General features: G+C 36.6%; 1 protein-coding gene and 1 non-coding gene across 9 annotated transcripts in view; one reads left to right on the top strand and one right to left on the bottom strand.

Moving 5' to 3' along the window:
• The window catches only part of LOC127876026 (la-related protein 1B-like), a 91,474-nt gene that overhangs the window by 52,497 nt on the left and 20,966 nt on the right, over nucleotides 1-18,011 (top strand). For all 8 annotated transcript variants that reach the window (XM_052420857.1, XM_052420856.1, XM_052420858.1 and 5 more), the window contains 7 exons: nucleotides 8,259-8,402; nucleotides 9,303-9,461; nucleotides 9,590-9,713; nucleotides 10,864-11,008; nucleotides 11,323-11,548; nucleotides 12,232-12,386; nucleotides 15,638-15,747. In XM_052420857.1, the coding sequence (XP_052276817.1) occupies nucleotides 8,259-8,402; nucleotides 9,303-9,461; nucleotides 9,590-9,713; nucleotides 10,864-11,008; nucleotides 11,323-11,548; nucleotides 12,232-12,386; nucleotides 15,638-15,747 (1,063 nt within the window). The remainder of the gene's footprint in view (nucleotides 1-8,258; nucleotides 8,403-9,302; nucleotides 9,462-9,589; nucleotides 9,714-10,863; nucleotides 11,009-11,322; nucleotides 11,549-12,231; nucleotides 12,387-15,637; nucleotides 15,748-18,011) is intronic.
• Nucleotides 6,503-6,584, bottom strand: Trnas-aga (transfer RNA serine (anticodon AGA)). The gene has a single exon. It is a non-coding gene; the product is annotated as a tRNA-Ser (tRNA).

Genomic DNA, 18,011 nt, shown 5'->3' with positions numbered 1-18,011 from the left:
TTCAACCCCCTGGGCAGAATTTTTTTTGTTAGCTTACCTGTCACGAAGTGACATGGTGAGCTTATGTGACCATGTGATGTCCGGCGTCCGTATGTGTGTGCGTCCGTCCGTCAACAATTTGTTTGTGTAGACAGTAGAGGTCACAGTTTTCATCCAATCTTTATGAAATTTGGTCAGAATGTTCATCTTGATGAAATCTGGGTTGGGATTGTATTTGGGTCATCTGGGGTCAAAAACTAGGTCAAAAACTAAGTCACATAATAGGTCAAATAATAGAAAAACCTTGTGTAGACAATAGAGGTCGCAGTTTTCATCCAATCTTTATGAAATTTGGTCAGACTGTTTATCTTGATGAAATCTGGGTTGGGATTGTATTTGGGTCATCTGGGGTCAAAAACTAGGTCAATATGTCAAATGATAGAAAAACCTTGTGTAGACGGTAGAAGTCACAGTTTTCATCCAATCTTTATGATATTTGGTCAGAATGTTTATCCTGATGAAATCTGGGTTGGGATTGTATTTGGATCATCTGGGGTCAAAAACTAGGTTACTAGGTAAAAAACTAGGTCAAATAATAGAAAAACCTTGTGTAGACAGTAGAGGTCACAGTTTTCATCCAATCTTTATGAAATTTGGTCAGAATGTATATCTTGATAAAATCTGGGATGGGATTGTATTTGGGTCATCTGGGGACAAAAACTAGGTCACTAGGTCAAAACTAAGTCAAATAATAGAAAAACCTTGTGTAGACTAAAGAGGTCGCAGTTTTCATCCAATCTTTGTGAAATTTGGTCAGAATGTTTATCTTGATTAAATCTGGGTTGGGATTGTATTTGGGTCATCTGAGGTCAAAAACTAGGTCACTAGGTCAAATAATAGAAAAACCGTCAACAATTTGTTTGTGTAGACAGTAGAGGTCACAGTTTTCATCCAATCTTTATGACATTTGGTCAGAATGTTTATCTTGATGAAATCTGGGTTGGGTTTGTATTTGGGTCATCTGGGGTCAAAAACTAGGTCACTAGGTAAAAAACTAGGTCACTAGGTCAAAAACTAGGTCACTAGGTCAAGTAATAGAAAAACCTTGTATAGACAATAGAGGTCACAGTTTTCATCCAATCTTTATGAAATTTGGTCAGAATGTTTATCTTGATAAAATCTGGGTTGGGATTGTATTTGGGTCATCTGGGGTCGAAAACTAGGTCACTAGGTCAAGTAATAGAAAAACCTTGTGTACGAAAGGGGTCACAGTTTTCATCCAATCTTTATAAAATTTGATCAGAATGTTTATCTTGATGAAATCTGGGTTGGGATTGTATTTGGGTCACCTGGGGTCAAAAACTAGGTCACTAGGTCAAATAATAGAAAAACCTTGTGTAGACAAGAGGTCACAGTTTTCATCTAATCTTTATGAAATTTGGTCAGAATGTTTATCTTGATGAAATCTGGGTTGGGATTGTATTTGGTTAGTCAGGTGAGCGATTCAGGGCCATCATGGCCCTCTTATTATGATCATTTTCCTTATGATAAGAATTATTTTAAACTATTCCAAATATGATAGTTTTATTAGCACATTAATATGATAACAATTTTCAAAACTACGAAGATCTGTGAAGCTTAGAAGCTAAAGGTGAAGCTATATGAAGTGAGTAAAATCTTATCCAAGATCAGCCATTTGTCTTCTGCACAGGCTAATCCAAGATGTGTCTAGTAGTGACTTCCATCAAACCAAAAATTTCATAAACATGAAAAATATCATCCTGATTAGCCAGCATTGTTAACTATATTCAGTGATTTTTTTTGCTTTAATTTGTTACAGCCTGTGCAAATTGAATGGGGAAAATTAGCGTGATAAACCGTGAAATTGGGAAAAAAAGCGCGATAAACCATGAAATTGGGAAAAATTAAGCATTATAAATAGGATTATAAGTAACAGAATTGATATTGTTTTTAAGTGCATGTTCAGGGGGTTTTCTAGAAAAGGAGTCGGGGTCAAATTGGGATTTTTTAAAACAATAAAAGTGGCAAATTTAGGAATGATTTATTGACAAAAAAGACTAAATTAAAGTTATATAATTATTTTGTAGGATGTTAAAAAAATAATGTTGAGATCTAGAGTTAAGAAATCATAATTAAGTTATAAGAGACTTCTTTCTTTAAAAAAAAAAAAAAAAATTTTGTTTTTTGTTTTTTTTTGGAAATCTGGCTTTTTTTGAGGAAATTTGTGGTCAGATTTGTGGGAAAAAAACGTGGATTTTTGCAATTGGGAAGCAGCCGAAAATTGGCTGTAATTTTGAGCAAAAAAAACACACTGATATTGCACTACATGTAGATGAGACGCCGCATGCTCATCTGGGTCTGCGCTGTTTGCTTAGAGGAATTTCTGTAACAAATATTCTAAATATAGAAATAAATATAGCAGACATCTCTAATTTTGGAAATAAATGATCCAATTTACTAGGATGGGAGAGTCCACAGGGCATAAATGGGTTAATTAGATAGGGGATGTGTAGCTAGCTGTTGACAATCCTTCCTTGACTTGCAACTGCAGCAGCTAATTGGGAGTAGATTGTAAGACAGCTGACACATTTTGTCATTATACCATTAGTTATTTCAAATGTGAGAATGATGATCATGCTTAAACATTTGCTATATGTATTCGTTCTCCACCAGATGTTGAAAAAGCAGCAATACCATGTAATGTCCTGATGATATATACATGACATCATTATGATATGCAAAATCTGCTGAGAACATGTTAAATAATAAATGATTCAAGGTTACATTGTGTGACTGTTGTATGTGCTTTACATGTCTTGATCAGATAAGCAAGTTATTGATTCGGTTGTTATGTACTTTTGTTTAATAGTGTTCAATAATAAACTTTTATTGTATGCTATTTATAATCAGATATATAAGGCCAAAGGAAAAACAGAACTGGCCCCAATTTCTCAGAACAAGTTAAGCCAGGTTACTCAATTTGGCTTCAGTCAGTTATTTTATCAGGGTTCGCACAGTGCTTGAAAAGTGCTTGAAAACGAGTCCTAGGCTTGAAAAGCCCTTGAAGAACGGTTGGCCTTAAAACAGTGCTTGAAAAGTGCTTAGTTCATGTAAAAAAGCCTTGAAAATGTTTATTTCTGCTCAAAATTACTTTTATCATGGCTTTAATTATAAACTTAAATCGTTCTTATGGGAAATATTACGAAAATGTATCATAGATTCCTTCGCGCAAAAAGTTGAGTACGAAATATAAGTTTTGTACAATATTGAGTACGAAATGTTATGTGTACACGTCACAGATTATGTGTGCTACGTCAGAGGTTCTCCATTGAGATCAATTTTCGCGAGTGAAAACACAGCAAAGGGGAAGTGTCGTTTCAAACCAGGGTGGTTAACTGAATATTCCTGGGTACAGAAAACAAATGACATTCGAAAAAGCACATTGTTGGGTCTGTATGAAGACCATTGATGTCGGGGGTATGGAGGAAAGCGCTTTGAAAAGCCACAAGAAAGTGAAAACCCTCAAACAGGGATTTCAATAGACGCAGAATCCTGCGTTTTGACGCGAGCAAATTAAAAACGACTCGCTTTTGACGCAACCCATTTTTTCTGCCGTGCGTCATTTTGACACATAGAAAATTTGACCCATGCGTCAGTCAGTTAGCATCTTGAGTTCCATGGTAATAAATCCCGTTGTGCTCCTAATTGACATTAATGTTTCAGTTTTTAAAACTCGGTCTATAATCGAAGGAATACCCTGGTCGTTGTTTATCTTATCTCATCTCTTCCAATACACATGTCACCGTCTAAATAGTGCATGCGTAATTAGCAGCAGTGATTACGTGATAATTGATTGACAATCCAATAATTGCAGGGTTTTTGCAGACTTTGCAGATGGCACGGTTAAAGAAAGTCGGCAAAAATAATTAAAGAAAAAACAAAATTGATCTAAGGTCCATTTATTACGTAGATCCACTAGTAAGTCAAGCGAGTTTTGTCAGTTTGTAAATCAACCGATCATTAAGAGTAACACCCATCTTATATAAACTGGAATCACAGTGCATTTGTTATACTAACAAGTCATAATACTACGCATAAACATTGAGAAAACACATTTCCTTGATTATGTATAAATTATCCGAGTAGAATTAAATTGCTGCGTCATGACCTTCGACATGGTAAATGCCGAATGTATTGTAAATTAACATTCAACCCGCGTTCAATTCAAAGCTGGCGATTCAACAACAACAGATTCAAATTACGAGTAATGGTTATTCAATAATGGAGAAAGCATTTACTGGATTTAACAAACATTTGATTAGGTTTTTTAAACCAGATAACAACAAGGAAAATTTGGATTATTAAAGTTAAACTTCTACAGGTAAGGCATTCTTAAGTGTACATATTTCGGACATGAATAGTATTCGGATAAACAGTAATAGATATACTAGATGGTGACGGTCCATGCAGTTTGATTGTATTTTGTTACAGAAGCTATGATAGGGATGATGGTAATATACATGTAATGATGATAAATATATGATGAAAAGGTGCTACCTGTACATATCTTAAATTACTTAAATGTGTTAAAAGACTTAAATGTGTTATGATGAAGTAGATTTTAATGAGCATTTATTGTTTTTACATTTAAACATAGTATAGTGATAGAAATAATACAAGTTGTGAAAGGAACATGTTTTGTTTTTGAAAAACTTATTCTGTATTGTTCGCACCAATAATTTATATTTTGTCATTATCTGTGTGTACAAATTCATTAAAATATGTTGTGTTATGTATCATGGAATGTTATTTCATAATTGAAGAAGTATAACTTTTAAAGATATTGTGTTACTCTTAGAGCATCTTTTTATCTAAAAAAAATGAATAATACAGACGAAAACATAATTAACATGCTTCAAAATTGACCCCAGCATTTTTCAATTTGACTCCTCAAAATTTTAATCCAGGGGTCATTGACTCCTGGTTTCTAAAATCTATTGAAATCCCTGCTCAAAGAAAACATGAAATTGAGAAGCAAACAGGGTTCCTGCGATGTGTTTTTTGTTAAACAGGAAGGTACTATTGTTAAAACTGTTAAATCTAAAACAGACTTAAAAAACAACAGCCCATCTGTGTCGAACCAGGAAGGCACAGCCACATGCAGAGAGTGTGCAGATAGAAGATTCAAATTCCAGGACCTTCGCAACTTTCAGCTGTAGTATCAAACTCGCAGACATCCATAGACAAATTCGTTTAAAAAAATGATATGTTGAACGCGAAAGTATTTTGGGTATTTATACCGTTTGCACACAACCATCCTTTAATTCCAATAAAAACATTACAAAGTTTTTTCAGGTTGTGTTCCATGACAGTACCATAGCAAAGCATAATTATGTGGCTGTTTTGGGGCTAGCTGAACATTTCAAAACTGTACTTGATAGTTCTATAACTTAATTAGTGGACAGTACTCAGTGTCTCAGTACTCAGTGTCTTTTGATGAAAGTTTAAACAAGAAAGACCAATCCAAGCAAATGGAAAATGCATTTTTTTTAAAGGAAACTACAGTTTACGGACTTGAAAATGAATATTTGGCCTTGGAAAGTCCTTGAAAAGTGCTTGAATTTAGGTTTGAGATTTCTTTTTGAACCATGTTTATTGATTCATATTACTACTTTAAAGTTTATCGTGTTGTAAAAAAAGAGTATTTGAAGTGTTTAAACTTTATTTTGCATACACTTCAAATTAATGTTGTAATGTTTCAATAATTCTTTAATTAAACTTTTGATTGGAAAAGTGAGCTTAAGCACACCCCTAATGGGCACATATCCAAATGTAATTTAATTAATTATTTTCCTAATCAGCATCATTTCACTGAACTACATGCAAATTTGTAGGTAGGCTTTCCATGCTTTTTAAAAAAAACATACCTATTTTTTCAAAACCACCCTCACGCTCGGCTTTTGTCCAGTTTATTTTCATCCCTAGGGTATATAAAAGTTCCATAATTCATTCAAATTTCCAAATATGGGCATGCAGTTGGTGTGTACAGATGCAGTAAAGGTGTTAAAAGTTTTAACAAGATGAAATAAGTATTCTTTTACAGACATTTATTTTTTACAAATTGTTATCTATGGAATAGCGCCATGAAATGTAAGTGATTTCAGCCAAGTAAAAATTGGGTCGGTTAAAAACAAAGTGTCATTAAATTCAAAATGGTATCATTTAAATTATATTTTAAACTTAGTTTTTATAGAAACACTATATACAGCAAAAATACCAAGAAATAGACAGATTTACCGTTTACTTTTTGAAATAAAAATGCAACATGCATCATTCATATTTTCAGCAGTATATTACCCCATTTAGCCATAACGTTGTTTTAAATTAAAAAATTGAAGGATGTGCATACAATTTTCAACATATTTAACAATAAACATAGCTTATATGCTATATTAAATCAAATTACGTTAGAAAAGAAATAAAACGTGTAGCAAAAAGTATGCGATGTCGGCAGGATTCGAACCTGCGCGGGAAGATCCCAAAAGATTTCTAGTCCATCGCCTTAACCACTCGGCCACGACAACTTCACATCAGTGCAACCTTATATAAAATATCCATAAGTAAACAGGTAAAAAGGCTCGTCATTCTTTGAAGAAATCGCGAAATCGTATTTTTCAGATGATAATTGGATCAAAGTCAATATTTATAGTGAAAATAATGTATTCTAAATGAATTAGGTTAACACATATCAAAATTCGAAGTTTGAAAAAAAAAAATGCATCTCTCGGAAATAACCGATCATTGAAGATCGGCAATGATCGTAAAGTAAATCGCAGGAAATCATTAGAGGTGCGCTACCTTAAGCTTATCCTTATTTTAACAGGCTGAATAATTCTTGAGACATCTTTGCAAAGTTATAAGCTGACCTTAACGCAAAGGGCTCATGTGAATTATTGTGATCCAATATCACCCTAAGTATGTGTTCAACAATTGTGAGTCAGCAACTTTAAGCTCATTACCTCTCTAAAGGCTTCATTTTTTATCAGATGTTGATGGAACTTTGTCCGAGTGTTTATCATGGAAATATCAAGGAACTTGGTCCGAGTGTTTATCATGGAAATATCAAGGAACTTTGTCCGAGTGTTTATCATGGAAATATCAAGGAACTTTGTCAGAGTGTTTATCATGGAAATATCAAGGAACTTTGTCAGAGTGTTTATCATGGAAATATCAAGGAACTTTGTCAGAGTGTTTATCATGGAAATATCAAGGCCAAATTTTAATCTCGGACACATGCGCCCCAAATCAAGGTCACCATTCGAATCTTAAAAAAAACATTGCAACCACACTTGATACCATATTTATGATGGCATCATGCAATCTTTATGAAATATGGTCTGGATGTTTATTTTGACCATTATCGAGCCTAATTTCGAATCTGGGTCATGTGATTCCAAAAACTAGGTCACCAGGTTGATTCTAAGAAAAGCCTTGTTACCACTTTAGAGGACTTGTACTAGACTCAATATTTATCAAACATGGTCAGAATGTTTGGCAATGTCAAGGCCATCTGGGTCAAGTCAGGCTAGAAACTGTGTGACAAGGTTGAGTTTTCAACAATTGTACATTTAACTCAGTTCAGCACTTCAGGGCCATAATTGCCATCTTGTTTGGATAAATTTTGTTTGTGTATTAAAATTAATACTGTCATGATATCAAACATCTGTAGTATTTTTCAATTCATATCGACCCAAATTGAAATAATGTTTGTCCATGGACTTATTTATATGTACATGTAGTAATGGAATGCAGTCAGTGTTAATTGTTCCATGTTTTTGGAAAGCTGGAGGGGCCCTTCAGATGAAGAATATTAAGACATAGGGAAAACAAAGTGCAGATAAGCACGATAACATGTTTAGTGTAAACATGAGGCTAATCTGAGACGACCAACAATTTAACCCTTTGCATGCTGGGAAATTTGTCTTCTGCAAAAATGTCTTCTGCAGAATTTTTAAAATTAGCATTTTCTTCGATTTTTTTCAAAGAATACTATCAGAATAGCAAACAGTTTGGATGCTGATGAGACGCCACGTTCTGTGGCGTCTCATCTGGATCCAAACTGTTTGCAAAGGCCTTCAAAATTCGGTTCCCGCACTGAAAGGGTTAAGCACATGCATTAAGCCCAGTTTTCACAGAAGGCTCACTTTCTTAATGATTGAAAACAAACCATATAAAAACCAGATTCCTTTGTTCTTCAGGCGCCAAGCAGAAGTGGGTTCCTATGAATATTGATCACAAGTCAGGTCGTCACAGGCGCAGTAGAAGTGCAGGTAGAGCTTACCGCAGTGGCTCTGCGGTTGAAAAGGCTGCAGAAAGAAACAGACCAGAACGCAATAGATTTGGTAAGATTATTGCATGTCGATCTTTTTGGAATTTGGAAATTGAAATTTACTAGTGTATGACGTCAAGTACTGTTTGTTTTTATGACCCCTGTAGGGTGGTATACAGCAGTTGAAGTGTCTGTCAGTCAGTATGTCAGTCTGCCCGTCCACCCGGGAAAAAAACTTTAACGTTGGCCATAACTTTTGCAATATTGAAGATAGCAACTTGATATTTGGCATGCATGTGTATCTCATGAAGCTGCACATTTTGAGTGGTGGATGTTCAAGGTCAAGGTCATCCTTCAAGGTCAAAGGTCAACAACAACAACAACAAAATTATTTTAAAGGGGCGCAGTAGGGGGCATTGTGTTTCTGACGAACACGTCTCTTGTTTCTTCAAAAAATCTAAATGTTGAGTCTTAAATTGTCTTGTATATTTACTAGATCTTACCGGTAAGTGGATACTACCTGTTCTTTTAATTTAAAATTCACATTCACATTTAAATCTAAGTTTCACAAATTGAATATTGGAATAATGACCAACGAATATTTGAATATGATTTTCAGTATTGGATCCCATTCCTTATACAGTGTTTTACCGAAGAAATTTAGAAGCCAGTTATATTTTCAAAGTAGCTGGCTACTAAGCAATAAAACTGTTGTATTTGAAATATTTCAATTGATATTTTTGGGAAAGAAGCCGGCATCTAGATTGAATGTAACCGGTGAAATCGCCAGCTGCTGGTGCTTCCGGAGAACATTGCTTATATATACAGAATAAAACGACTGCAAAGCTTTAGCCATAATTTAATGCTTCATAAAAGACAATTGAAAATATTTCTGTTGTTCTTTTTCATGTCATGAAACATTATTTTTTAATGATATAAAAGAGAGTTAATACCATTTATTCACACTTTACAGGCTCAGAGTCAGAGAATTGGCGTAAGGACATGCGCCCTCCCAGCCCCAGGGGTGGCCATGCCAGACGGGGTGGCAGGGGAGGTGGAGGAATGAGGGGAAGGGGAGGCCGAGGTGGCGGCAGGGGGCGGGGTGGCAGGATAGATGCAGATAGTCTTACAGGTATGTGTGGCACATTACATCAGCCATTCTTTTCCTTGAAAGAAATTGAAAACTACCAAGGCTGAAAATTCCATCCTTGTTCTATTCATTTGTATCATGTGATTTCCATCCATTCTATATGTTTCCAGGTCCCAATATGCACTATGCAGTTACGGACCCAGCATTGTTCAGCAACCCCACCCAGGGGCCGTTCTTCTTCAGCATGCCATACCTCGATGATGCAACTATCAAGGACTATGTAAAAAAGCAAATGTATGTTAAATGCCTAATGCTTTATTCAGTTTGTGAAAATGTTCATTGGGTTGGCCACTGTAAGAGTGGGAAAAGTACGTAACAAATTGCTTGCTGATAATTCGATATTAAATAAAATCAATATAATCAAATATTAGAAGTAACTTATTGGTTACCATTGCTTGAATGCGGTTCATATTGACTTGTATTACTTAGTTTTAATTGTTGTCATGAAGTTGCAAAAGACTTATGTAGTAAAATCTGACCAAAATCCTGACAAAGCCTTGAAAACACTTATTTTCACAAATTTAGAAAACAAACATGTCTAGTATTGTGTTGAGCAAAAGAATTTATAGGAGAAATGTTCAACAATACAAAACAATCTCTGGAAGAGAACTAACCTAAATTTCTCAAAGTGAACTGATTTTGAATCAGACCCTCATGGGAATATTTAATTAAAAATACTCATTTTAAGAATTTAATAATTCATTTCTTTAAAAAGGCCGATGTTCCCAATCTATCATAAGCTGATTGACTTTTGTCCAGACTTTCATGATACCTTGTCAGCATACCTGCATGCCTGTTTTTTTGACAACCTGGGCACTAAAGGGCAGTATGGATGAAATGGCTACCCCTACAGTTGATGTGATGCTCAGAAGCAAAGTAAAAAAGACTATATGCAACCAGCATAAAACCAGAACATCCTGCCAGTGACTAGCTCTGTTCAGGTTTTATGCTGTTTGCTGCGCATCAGTACTTGAGGGCTGGTAATGAAGCCTTGAAAACTTGAATCTAGTAAGGAAGGTCCCTAATTAAATGATTTTCTAAGGTACTACAAACGTGTCAAAATGGCTATCTGAATGGTACAGGGTTAAGTACATATGTGTCATGTTCTGTGAAAGCTGGTCATAATGCATGTGCGTAAAGTGTCGCCCCAGATTAGCCTGTGCAGTCCGCACAGGCTAATCAGGGACAACACTTTCCGCTTAAACTTGATTTTCGGTAAGAAGGGACTTCCTTCAAACTAAAAATACCATAAAAGCGGAAAGTGTCGTCCCTGATTAGCCTGTGCGGACTGCACAGGCTAATCTGGGACGGCACTTTACGCACAAGCATTAAGCCCAGTTTTCTCAGAACAAGACATATATGGGCTGCTTTTCTTCTATTCCAGTGAATACTACTTCAGTGAGGAGAATCTGCAGAGAGACTTCTTTCTGCGCCGCAAGATGCAGAAGGGTGGTTGGATACCCATCAGTTTGATTGCCAGTTTTCACAGAGTGCAGGCTCTCACCCAGAATGTGGCCCTCATAGTAGAGGTATGGAGATATATAGTCCATTGATAGCATTTAATTTTTGCAGGTTGAAAAATAATACTCGTGCAATAAAAAAAGCAAATGTCAAATTGAAGACCTGTATTGTCGGTCTTGAAAAGTGTGTTGACGTACACTATGGAAAACCAATACATGTATTGCAAAATGTGGCATTACATTTAAATATTTCTACAGGCCTAGTCAGGGCATCTCTCCAAATCCTGCCATAAAGGAATGGAATTCTATGAGTTATGCTAGTATGAAAAACCCAAACATCAAACTTAAATGAAAAGTAAATAAACATTATTTTTCAAAAACAGTCCCTGGTGGAGAGCTCATGCCTAGAGTTGTCGGAGGATCGCACTCGGGTTCGAGGAATCAAAGAGCCCGAGAAGTGGCCCCTGGAGGACTCGATGGCCATCAACCCTGGGGCACTGGCTGCCACACGACTTCAACCGGACGTCCCGGAGTTTGTGCCCGGTCAGCTTCACGCTGACGTGCCGGAATTTGTACCTGGGAAGATGTATTCCTTCACGGGACAATCTGGTGAGACATTGTTGAGGAAGAGAAGTTATAAATTATTTTAAAAGTTGTAGATAAAAGTTAATAAACCTGTTTGGTTTCTTCATTAGTATATGTATCTACCCTTTAAATTTATTCAAATAACAAGTAAAGCCTCTTATAAAATCACTTGCTTTTAGGCAGGTATATGTAGCAATTATGAAATCACTTGCTTTTAGGCAGGTATATGTAGCAATTATGAAATCACTTGCTTTTCATCACGTCACTTGCTTTTTTGGAGTAAGGGCAACTTCTTTTTGTATGTGTTATACAATTTAAGATTTGTTTGATTCAAATTATCAATTCTAAATTGTCTGTTAAAAAGCCACTAAAATGCGCTCTTGTGCAATATAAGTCCAATGAAGGCAGTCTTGTCAATATAATTGAGCCTTGCTTTGAGAAAACGGGGCTTAATGCATGTGTGTAGATTTTCATCGCAGATATGCCTGTGCTTTTGAACAGGCTAATCAGGGACAAAACTTTCAGCTTTTATGTTGTTGTTTTTTTAAAGGGAAGTTTGTTGTGAGCAAAAATCTAGTCAAGGTGGAAGGTTTCGTCCCTGACTAGCCTGTGAAGACACTTAAATTCACATGCATTAACAGCTGTTTCCCAGAACAAGGCTCAGAGAATTGGTGACCACTAATCAATTAAGTGTCCCCCTATTTTAGACAATGGAGATGATGACCATCGCTTAGGCAGGCAGTCGAGTAGACAAGACGACATCTATGCCCCCAAGCTGTCCTCCAGCGCCCCGGAGCTCCAGGGAGAGTGGATGGAGGTCAAGAAACGAGCCAAAGACAAGAAGGAGAAAAAGAGAAAGAAGGTACACGACTCAGAGAAACCCGTCAGATAAATCTGACAAGGTTATAAGTCACCATTACTATGAAACGATGCTTTGAATGACCAATCAAAAAAATTGGTAGTCTTCCATTTTCAAGTGACATAACTAATCACACATCAATTTGTATTAACAACCATCAAATGAAAGGTTGTGTATTCACCGCTTAATTAATCGTCGGTGTACAATTTTTATGCCCCCTTTCGAAGAAAAGGGGGCATATAGTGATCGGACTGTCCGTCTGTCCGTCTTTCCGTCACACTTTGCGTTTAGGTTTCGAAAAATGCTCATAACTTGTATGTCCCTTGAGATATAACCCTTGTGACCTTGACCTTGAACTGAGGGTCCGTGTTTAGGTTTCGAAATCTGCGTTTAGGTTGAAAAATGCTCATAACTTCTATGTCCCTTGAGATATAACCTTCATATTTGGTATGCATGTGTATATGGACAAGGTCTTTCCATGCACACAAAAACTTTTACCTCTGTGACCTTGACCTTGAACTTAGGGTCCGCGTTTAGGTTTCGAAATCTGCGTTTAGGTTTCGAAAAATGCTAATAACTTCTATGTCCCTTGAGACATAACCGTCATTTTTGGTATGCATGTGAATATGGTCAAGGCCTTTCCATACGCACAAAAATTTGACCCCTGTGACCTTGACCTTAAATTTAGGGTCCGAGTTAAGGTTTCGAAATCTGCGTTTAGGTTTTGAAAAATGCTCATTACTTCTATTTTTAGCCGGATTTTTTTCGAAAAAATCTCGGCTTATAGATTGATGTTGTCGGGCGGGCGGGGGGGGCGGGCGGGGTGGCGGCGTGCTCGAAAATGTTAAAGTTCTTATTTCATGGTATAACTTTGGTATGCTTGGACCTAGAGTCTTCAAACTTGACATGAAGGTTGGCCAGGATTAACAGATGACCACTGGTCATTTCAAGGTCATTCATTTGAAGGTCAAGGTCACTGTGACCTTCAATATAAAAAATGTTAAAGTTGTTATAACTTTGGTATGCTTGGACCTAGAGTCTTGAAACTTGACATGAAGGTTGGCCATAACTAGTTAGTAACCACTGGTCATTTCAAGGTCATTCATTTGAAGGTCAAGGTCACTGTGACCTTGAATGTAAAAATGTTAAAGTTCTTATTTCATGGTATAACTTTGGTATGCTTGGACCTAGAGTCTTCAAACTTGACATGAAGGTTGGCCAGGATTAACAGATGACCACTGGTCATTTCAAGGTCATTCATTTGAAGGTGAAGGTCACTGTGACCTTCAATATAAAAATGTTAAAGTTGTTATAACTTTGGTATGCTTGGACCTAGAGTCTTGAAACTTGACATGAAGGTTGGCCAGAACTAGTAAGTAACCACTGGACATTTCAAGGTCATTCATTTGAAGGTCAAGGTCACTGTGACCTTGAATGTAAAAATGTTAAAGTTGTTATAACTTTGGTATGCTTGGACCTAGAGTCTTGAAACTTGACATGAAGGTTGGCCAGAACTAGTAAGTAACCACTGGACATTTCAAGGTCATTCATTTGAAGGTCAAGGTCACTGTGACCTTGAATGTAAAAATGTTAAAGTTCTTATTTCATGTTATAACTTTGGTATGCTTGTACCTAGAGTCTTCAAACTTGAAATAAAGATTGGCCAGTACTAGAAGATGACCACTGGTCATTTCAATGTCATTCATTTGAAGGTCAAGGTCACTGTGACCTTAAATGTTAAAATGTTAAAATTGTTATAACTTTGGTATGCTTGGACATAGAGTCTTCAAACTTGACATGAAGGTTTGCAAGCACACTTAGATGACCACTGGTCATTTCAAGGTCATTCATTCTAAGGTCAAGGTCACTGTGACCTTGAATGTAAAAATGTTAAAGTTCTTATAACTTTGGTAGGTAAAAATGTTAAATGTCAATTCAAGTTCATATTTGTGACCTTAAATGTTATTGTTGTTCATGTATATGCATGCATTCAAAACATAACACAAGGTTTGCTCATGCCTTGAAAAGTACTTACATTTCATTTTGACCTTTGAACAATATTTCAGTAATTTAAGTATTGCATTGACAAAAACACGAAAGGTACTTTCCTGTCATTTAAATCAAAAATCCGGCTTCAATGCGGTCATCTCCGACCGCGGAACTCTTGTTTAAGCTATAACCTTCATATTTGGTATGCATGTTAATATGGACAAGGCCTTTCCATACGCACACAAATTTTGACCCCTGTGACCTTGACCTTAGGGTCTGCGTTTAGGTTTCGAAATCTGCGTTTAGGTTTCCAGAAAGCTCATTACTTCTATCAAGCGTTTATAGGGGGCATAAGTCATCCTATGATGACAGCTCTTGTTTATTTGATACATTAAATTAATAACCATGCATTGAAATTTCCATGCACATGTTTATAAGTGTGCATACTTATGAGCATACAATACATAACATTTCGTTCCTTAAGTAGTAGAAAAGGGTACATATTATCACAGCTGGTATTGTAAACCAAACATACTAATATTCATAATTTTTTATCTCTGCTGTTTTCGGAGAAAACCCGAGGTATTGTCATAGCCTGCTCGTCGTTTCGTCCGCCGGTGTCGTGCTAAAGCCATGACATTTTGCTCTAAAATCAAAAAGCTTCCATCTACAACTTTGAAACTTCATATGTAGATGCACCTTGATGAGTTCTACAAATCAAACCTATTTTGGGGTCACTAGGTCAAAGGTCAAGGTCACTGCGACCTCTAAATTTTTAAAAATAATTCTGACATTTTCATTTATTCAAAACTGCACCCGCAGCCGAGCGTTGGCACCCGTCATACGGTGCTCTTTTTATGATATGTTTCTGTTTCATCTTTTAAATTTAAAGCATGTGAAAATATTGTCTTCCTTTCTGATGATGATATCACACAGTATTGATAGAAATGTAGCAGTTATTAAATGGGACTCTTTCTGAGACCTGGGCTTAATGCACGTGTGTCAAGTGATGTCCCAGATTACATGTATATTGTGCAGTCTGCACTGGCTTATCAAGGATGACACTTTCCAAAACGTAAAGGAGATTTTTGGTTTAGAAGAGAATTTGTATAAGCCAAAATTCCATAACAGCGGAAAGTGTCGTCCCTGATGAGCCTGTGCGGACTAAACAGGTTATCTTAGATGACCATTTATGCTCAAGCATTATGCCAAGTTTTCCTAGAACGATTCTCAAATATAAAACAACAATTGCTACTCATGTACAGGATCCCACTGGCAGTGAAGACAGGCCTCAGCAAGAGGAGCTGGACTTCATGTTTGATGAGGAGATGACAGAATTTGAAGGAGTTGGCAGGAGAAATAATTTCACAGAGTGGTAAGTAGTTCTTAAATAATATTTTCCTGATAATTTATGCAGTTTTATTAATAAGCATGAGCCTCTGGGGCTTGTGTCTCAAAACTTGCTGAGCCCCTAGATTTTATGTGAAAACTTTGTGCTGAGCCCCTAGATATCATGTGAAAACTTTGTGTTGAGCCCCAAGATTTTATGTGAAAATGAGGTGCTGGGCCCCAAAATTTTGTATGAAAATGTAGTGCTGGAATGCTAGATTTTATGTGAAAATGTAGTGCTGGGGCCCAAAGTTTTATATGAAAACTTGGTGCTGAGCAACCAAGATTTTATGTAAAAACTTTGTGCTGGGATGCTAGATTTTATTTGAAAACGAAGTGCTGGGCCACAAGATTTTATGTGAAAACTTTGTGCTGGGATGCTAGATTTTATGTGAAAATGTAGTGCTGGACCCCAAGATTTTATGTGAAAACTTTGAGCTGGGCCCCTAGATTTTATGTGAAAAGTTTGTGCTGAGCCCCTAGATTTTATGTGAAAATGTAGTGCTGGGATTCTAGATTTTATGTGAAAACGTAGTGCTGGGCCTCACGATTTTATGTGAAAAGTTTGTGCTGGGATACTAGATTTTATGTGAAAACTTTGTGCTGGGATGCTAGATTTTATGTGGGCTCTAATATATTATGTGAAAACTCGTGTGTTGGGGCCATATATATTTTTTGAAATCTCTCTGGGCCCCAATATTTTATTGAAAAGTCTTGTGCTGCGCCCCTAGATTTAATGTTGTACACACATTTGCGTCGGCCCCTAGATTTCATGTGAAAACTTGTCCTAGATTTCATATGCTTAGCCCCAAATTTTATGTGAAAACTTGTGCTTGGCCCCTGGATTTCATGTGAAAACTTGTGCTTGGCTCCTAGATTTTATGTGAAAACTTTTGCTTGGCCCCTAGATTTCATGTGAAAACTTGTGCTTGGCCCCTAGATTTCATTTGAAAACTTGTGCTTGGCCCCTAGATTTCATATGAAAACACGTGCTTGGCCCCTAGATTTCATGTAAAAACTTTTGCTTTGCCCCTAGATTTTATTTGCAAACTTATGCTTGGCCCCTAGATTTGATGTGAACTCTTTCTAACCCTAGATTTTATGTAAAAAAAACTTTGTACTGAGCTCCTGGATTTAATCTATAAAAAATTGCTTGGCTCCAAGATTTTTTGTGAAAAATTTGTGCTGAGCTCTTAGATTTTGTGAAAACGTAGCGCTGGGCTCCAAGATTTCATGTGCAAACTTTGCGCTGGGCCCCTTTAATTAATAAGAAAACTTGTGTGATTGTAATATTTTACTGAAAAGTCTTGTGCTGCGCCCCTAGATTTAATAGTGTACAATCATATGCACAGGCCCCTAGATTTCATGTAAAAAACTTGTGCTTGGCCCCTAGATTTTATATGAAAACTTGTGCTTGACCCCTACATTTAATGTGCAAAATTGTGCTTGGCCCCTATATTTCATGTGAAAACTTGTGCTCGGTCCCTAGATTTACTGTGAGACCATTATTATTCGTCAGACATTAACTTTTGTCTTTTTCGTCCTTCGACCGATGGACGAATTCAAGATCCTTACGAACAATCATGTCACATATTTGACACAAATAAGACTGAATTACCGTAGGCATGAGGCATTTAAATCCAGCGTAATCCACGCATATACACAGGGCTCGAAATTAACACTTGCACACTCGCAAAATGCGAGTAAAAAAAGATTGCAAGGTAAGTTATAAGCCACTAGTATTTTTTGCAAGTAAAGAAATAGTGAAAAAAAACCTAGTTATATTGCTTAATGCGTTTGACGGCATGAACGCTAAACCGTAGGTCAATTTTTTGAACGTCCGAATACCCATATGCGGAAGCGCGCACCTTGTTTGTAGACTGGTATACTTAAAGTACAGATATCCGGATGGTATTGATACAAAGGACATGAAACAGTCGACTATTCACACTCAAGTTCAATCAGGTTTTGCCACAAAGGGGTGTACATTATACAGTGTACTGACAACTGACATTTCCTGTAAAACGCGAATACAAAAAGGCTGTATCAAATGTGTCGACTTCGTTTAGGTAGAATAGTGTTGATTAGCGCTAATTGTTAACAACTTTATAACCCATTGTGTGTATTGTGTTTTTCGTGGGTGTTGCAGATTATACAGCCAACACGCGGCGATTCCGGATTAAAGACAATACTATTAAACGCAATTAAAATATGACGATGTGTGATCAACACCTGACTGAAATATATTCT

This window comes from Dreissena polymorpha, chromosome 4 (assembly GCF_020536995.1).
Source record: "Dreissena polymorpha isolate Duluth1 chromosome 4, UMN_Dpol_1.0, whole genome shotgun sequence".
NCBI classification, from domain to species: Eukaryota; Metazoa; Mollusca; class Bivalvia; order Myida; family Dreissenidae; genus Dreissena; species Dreissena polymorpha.
This window is presented reverse-complemented; position numbering and strand designations above follow the sequence as displayed.